This window comes from Sinocyclocheilus rhinocerous, unplaced genomic scaffold (assembly GCF_001515625.1).
Source record: "Sinocyclocheilus rhinocerous isolate Xijiao unplaced genomic scaffold, SAMN03320098_v1.1 scaffold1574, whole genome shotgun sequence".
In the NCBI taxonomy this organism is placed as follows: domain Eukaryota; kingdom Metazoa; phylum Chordata; class Actinopteri; order Cypriniformes; family Cyprinidae; genus Sinocyclocheilus; species Sinocyclocheilus rhinocerous.
Genome location: NW_015625598.1, coordinates 126,723 through 133,024, shown reverse-complemented (window position 1 = coordinate 133,024; position 6,302 = coordinate 126,723). Strand labels below are relative to the sequence as shown.

Below are 6,302 nucleotides of genomic sequence, written 5' to 3'. Positions count from 1 at the left end.
CTCCCAAAACGCCGGATCCGTGTGGACGAAATGCCTATACGATACAAAATGTATGGGTATACAGCTAAACGCGTCTCCGTGTGGACGGGGCCTTGGTTTAGTGGTTTAATAACAATAATAAATAATAAAATAACAATAATAAATAGTTTAGTTTTAAAGGCAGGGTATGTGATTTTTCAAAAACACTTTAGAAAACTGATTCGGGCTGAATCGCAAAACAAACTTGTAGCCAATCAGCAGTAAGGGGCGTGTCTACTCATCTCGTGATGTGGAGGAGAGAGCTTTCAGTGCATGGGACGGACATTAGCGGAGCCGAGCGACAGAAAGATAGAGATGGCGGATAAAAAACAAAAGAGGAAAACGTCTGCTTAAGGCTTAAGGCAAGAAGTAGGACCCGTGTAAATATCGGATCAGCTTTCCAGCGCTGGAGAGAACTCAAGGAGCGGAAGGCCTGCGATCGGACGCCGAGGTTGCTTTGTTTCTTCTCAATAGGTGAGTAACACCGTGTCTGTGCCGCAACAGCTAAAGTCTGTCTAGTACACTGGACGCGACAAAGCGACTGTTGAAAATTATTTGAAATTTGTGTCAATACGTCATGAATAGAACGGAGCAGCAGTTTTCTGTCTGGGATTTGTCGTGTCGCGCCGCATCCAGTGTAGATAGATATGGTGTAGACAGCATCACTGATTATAATGAGTTCTATAGTATTTTGTCACACCGTGCCACTCGCGTCCGGTGTAGACACGGTGTAACATTGGTTTTGCTTTGTTTCACAGAACTAATCGTTGCCTGGGTTGCGTACGTATGTGTAGGGCGGAGCTATCAAAATAGGGGCGAGACCCTTTTGGGGTAGGGGCGTGTTTGTTTTGGTGATTTCAAATGTCAACATTGGCTACCAGCAATCACTTACCCCACCTTTAAAGACATGCAATAAAAATACTTGTGTTACTTTAACCTTTTTCTGGCTGCTTTGTGAAAATATGGCTTTGGAATAGGATTGCACCTGTGAAATACTCACATTACGTGTAGTTGAGAGCAGCCTTCAAGCTTCACAGAAGTATGGTGTTTATAGGGTGTCGTGTTCATACTGTGAGTGTCTGTATCGTCCCTTGAGGTGCAGCGCTCCTGTGGATTCACTCTACAGGTGACAGTCTCCCTCCCCAGCAGCAGGACGGATCTGGTTTCTTTTCCAAAACAACTAGAACAATACAGCGTCCCCTAGAAACGGGAATGTCAGATGTGTTCCTCACACCGACGTAAGCTAATATCTGTCAGGCCCAGCGCTCATCCACATCACTTAAAGGGCTAGTTCACTCAAAAATAAAGAAATGCACTGGACACTCTTTTAAGTGCAGTTAGTTCGCGTGTTGACCGAGGCTTTCAAACGTCAAAAACCATCCAAAAGCACCACAGAAGTATCATAACAGGAGTCTGCGTGTCACATGATGCTGTGTTTGTGTAAAGTATTCACTAAAATCTTCCCATCAGGGAGCGTTACCTGCTGAGACCGGATCACTGAATTCAATTCAAAGATTGATTCAAAGAACACTTCATTTAGTTTTGAGAAATGAAAAGAGCTTTATGTAATGAACCATTTCTCTCTTATTAATGTGTCTGGTTGAGCTAGTGTCAGGCTTTAAATTTACATTTCTGTCTTTCTCACAGATCTATTGTATGCGGGTGAGTAAATGATGACAGAGTTGTAATTTCTGAGTGAACTTTAATGCCACTGGTTGCATAATGTTAATCTCAAATCAAACGACAGCATTTTTAATGGATCAGTGGCTTGAAAACTAGTCGAGTATGACGTCATCTTGAAGGTGATTATGTGTTTAAACGTGGAGTCAACTTGTTTTATCGGATCCTGGAGACAGAGAGGCTGGGAAATGCCCTAGTTACGCCTGTGCGTTTCAACTTATGATTTATGGACTTCAAAGAGGCAGATTTTCGGGAGCGGTGCAATCATTTCACCTCTCATCTCATCTGACGCTCACAGTAGCCAAAGGCTCGCTGGGAGAAAATCACACATCAGGCTTGTGTAAGAATTAATCATCAAGATGGTTTCAACCAAGTGGCCATTTGAACAGCATTACTGCCTGCCTCAGATTTGAACAAAAGCCTCTTTAATTAGTGGTGTTTCCTAAATCCGACATAACTGTTACTGTTGAGCATACTTGCATGAAATAAAAGACAACAGAACCCATTATAATCAGTGATGCTGTCTACACTGAAGCCTCGTTCTGTTTATGACGTACTGACTCAAAGTACAAATGATTTGCAACGGTCGCTTTCTAAGTTATGTTCCAAATTTGAAGTTGCTATCACAAAAATCCAGTTTCTTGTGAGAGTTTGTTTAGGCGCTCTGCCAAAAATTGTTGATGTTGATGATTAATATTGAACATATGGCTGGTTTGTGAGGCAAAAATAAATTCCCCATTATCTCCAGCAACGAGTGGAAAAACAAATATGAAAATGCTCTCCTTGTCCACTATTTCCAACTAAAATCACTTGAACACACGTCTCAATGTGATAATGACTCCTGAACTTCTCAAGGGAGGATTTAAGGCAGCATTAGTAGATTTCACTGCTTCACTGACCAGCCGTTCACCTCGCTCCTGTCAAGCTGTACAGTATTTTATGTCTCTCAGATACAGCTGAAGACAATGGATCTGCCGCTCTCTGAATGGCCGCTCTGTTCAGCCTCGGCCGGGCCGTTTTGCAGAGTGTGTGAAATATGAGACCCCAGTCTTCGGTATTGACTGAGTCGGAGGAGAGGCGAGTGCAGGAGAGTTAGGGAGGGCTGAGCCATTCAAAAGACCTTTAATTCGGCAGCCATTGAGAGCCGTTGTGATCGTGAGGACGAGAGAGAGGTCAATGCAAATGAATGAGCCTTCAGCTCTCTCTTCTGGTCTTCGGCTTGGGAATACAGCAGTCTGTTAAAGGTTACCTGGCTGTAATGCTTGCTAATGCGCTACTGATCCAGTTAGAGGAGAGTGGGGTAAGATGAGCCACTTGCTTAAGTTGAAAATGAGCAAACTAATCATCTTAATTTCATTTCATTACCATACAGACATCCCTCCTTGTGTTACGGTGAAGCTGTGTCTTGTCAAGGAGGACATAAACAATTTACATTTCAGATAACATTGAGAGAGAAAAAATACACTAAAGCTCTTGCCGTGCCAAAGTCTCTTTGTGCTGCACATCATTCACATTTTAATGAAGCAGCAGGGACTGTGTTTACATGAGAATATGTAGTGTAGTGAAAAAGCACAAGTTTGCTTTGAAATGAAATTCATTTTACACACATTGATAGTCATTTTACATGTAGAATTTTTATTTAACATGCAATAAACAGTTTTGGTATAAAAATGCTTCCAGGTTTCTCATGTGTATTTATCAAAGTATGTGATGTATGCTAGAGTGACAGGTTTCCGCACACGTCCCTATTATTTTTGAAGACTAGTTTAAGACCAAAGAAATATGAGTCCTAGTCTCCCGTTTTGAGCCAGATCATAACATGGCTATTGTTCTGGAGACATATGGAAATGACTATAGCAGTGTCTAGGTTTTAGACCGCTCGTCCTAATTTCATTTCTGTTGTCCGCTCAGTGTATTTAAGGCATCTGCCTTTATAAAAGCCAGTTCTTCTTCTCCTTTATCTCCACACTGTGAACGGGCTGGATATGTGACTCCACCAGAGGACAGCAGAGTGTCATTACAAATCACATTAGTCAGCCTCATGTTGTGTTCCTCTTGAAATTAATAGTTTATTAAAACATGTTTTGTTGTATACAACTTTAAGGGAATGTTGTTCTGTGTTGTGGATTTTCTATTACTATGATTGTTTAATTTTAATTGCATTTGTCGTGTAATTTGACGATTTGAGTATGAGAAAAGCACATTATAAAGTGTATTTAAGGAGGAGGAAAGGAAGAATTTACTTTTATTTGTTGTGTCAATAGCATATTGATCACGCAAAAGTGCCTTTAAAATGACAATAAAGTTAATTTAATATTTAATAGTGGATCCCTAAAGAGTTGATGCTTTTGAAACTCACTTTTAGGAGAAGTTTGAATATATCTAACCAGGATAACATTGTCTCACGCGGATCTGGAACACTTTTACTAGTTTGCATACTAAGATAATAGTAATGATTACAATAGCAACTTCACCATTATAACCTCTTCACGGCTTGTTGTCATTTGTAATGACTTAGTAAATATGGATTTTCATATTTAACATTTAAGCCCCGTATTATTCAGTATAAGTAGTGGTCACTACTGGAGTAGCTGCTTCCAAAAATGCCTCTCCATAGTAACTTTTCGTTGTTTTGCACATTTCTTTTCCTCTACTGTACTCCTCCCCCAGTGCATGCAGTGATTCCCATGCGTTCGGGAGGGGGCTGGAAGTCTCGCGGGATTTGGCGAGGAGGCGCGCGCTCCGGACTCACAGCGATCGCGGGCTGCGTGTCAGTGCAGTCGACTTACAGCGGGCTGTGAGGAGAACTTGCGCGACCCTTTGTCCTTCAGTACAACTCTTTTCACACGCTCAAACTTTCTTTAAACCTGCGTTAGAGTACTTCTACTCGTTAGGCACTCGAGGAGGACGGGTTAAACTAGTTGTTTTCGCCCTGTTTGAAGTTAAAGGCTGGGCCTTTACTCGCGCTCCTGGCGAGAGAAAAAGAGAAACCGCTCTTTCTGCGATTAAAAGTCCATAAATGCTTTTTACCAAAATGGACCTGTTGAACTACCAGTACTTGGACAAAATGAACAACAACATCGGCATCCTGTGCTACGAAGGTAACAAACAAACACACACAGACACTAAGTTTCTCGCTCTTGGTTAACGAAGTGAAGTAATTTATTTATCAGCGAAAATAACGGACGCCAGTGACGTCATCGCTGCATATTTACTTCTAGCGTAAACGTTTACTTGCAGAAAATTATAAGTTTCAGAGGAATGACTGCAGAGTTACGAGTTTGTGTGTTGTTCATAGTTAAAAAGTCGTTTTACAACCCGAAAAAACGTTGTTGCGAACTCCCCAAAAGTATTTTGCGTCAATACGAACGGCGTTTTAGCTATAATTATGCATGCTGTTTCTAAGAGCGTATTTATTTATTTATTTCAGGTTTGTTTGACAGGGACAATGCACATCAATAATACATAAATGTACAATGTGCCAGAATTAGGATTAGAATTAGAAGGCTATTTTGCATCTGCAGTCCCTGGACTGATGGTAAAATTGTCACCCTAAAAATATAAAGAATTAATCAATACATCATATTTACATACTCCAAAATACATTTAACATTCACACTATTCCTAAAAAAAAACAAACATCCGCTTAAAAGTTATACTATAACTGTGAATGAGCGGATACACGGAATATTTGTAATGTTTAAATAGACTATTGAAGGCATGAAGTGTTTTAAAATGGTTAAACACTTTAAATAAATAGTAAACAATTACAAAACCAAAGATAAACACTTGAGTTTTTTTTAATCTTAATATTTCAGCCTTTTTAGTCACTTTTAAGTTAAGTTGTAAAGTGCAGAACAAGGGTCAGGCATTGTTTCATGGTTATTATATTGAGCAATGTTCATTTTAATAATATGAAGTAAATATCAGTCGCAGCACATGCTTTCAGATGAGAATGAGAAATGTGCAGAATGCATGTTCATCTGCTGCGATCCGGAGCATTTACTCACACCAGCTGTCTTTCTCTCCGTTGTGCCTGAAGCTATGAAGCATCAGTGCTGTGGTGCATTTTGTTTGGTTGGCGTTATCTTGAGCGCCGTATGCTGGAGCAGAGCTGTGGATATCTGCACCAGCCTCCTGTTGTCGGCCATCACATGCCAAGAGAGCAGAAATGCGATACAGGCCTCTGTAGACTCCATATACTCGCTCCCTTTCATCATCTGACTTTTAAAGCAGAGTTGTGATTGACTAAATGACATTTAGCTTGTTCTGTAAAATGATGCAGGTTTGTCTGTTGGCAAATTGCTAAACGTCTCCGTCTGTCTGCTCATTTTCATGTTGTTTTTGGTCTTTCTGAGTGATTAACATCAGCCTCCATTGCAGCACATTGGATTGAGTTTTATTTTGAAGCCACTAGAGCTGGTTTTAGTTGTGTTACAGGTGTTTTTTTTTTTTTTTTGGTGTGGGCATGTCTGAATATTCAGATGTTTGCTTCATAACCTGTGACGATACTTCCTCTGTTTATGCCTGTGAGTGACTCTTCCTTGGCCGGTGACTCCTCTGTGTTTCCAGATAACTCTTCAAAACATTATGTGGAAAAACTC

At 40.5% G+C, this 6,302-nt stretch overlaps 1 protein-coding gene across 4 annotated transcripts in view; it reads left to right on the top strand.

Moving 5' to 3' along the window:
* Positions 1 to 6,302, top strand: part of vgll4b (vestigial-like family member 4b) — a 46,677-nt gene that overhangs the window by 10,478 nt on the left and 29,897 nt on the right. For 2 of the 4 annotated variants that reach the window (XR_001641984.1, XM_016575691.1), the window contains exon 1: positions 4,442 to 4,799. The exons of the other annotated variants lie outside the window; for them this stretch is intronic. Coding sequence is in view for 1 of the 2 variants with exons in the window: in XM_016575691.1 (XP_016431177.1) it covers positions 4,718 to 4,799 (82 nt within the window). In the remaining variant the exon portion in view is untranslated. Of the gene's footprint in view, positions 1 to 4,441; positions 4,800 to 6,302 lie in introns of those variants that run through there. 4 annotated transcript variants of the gene reach the window in all.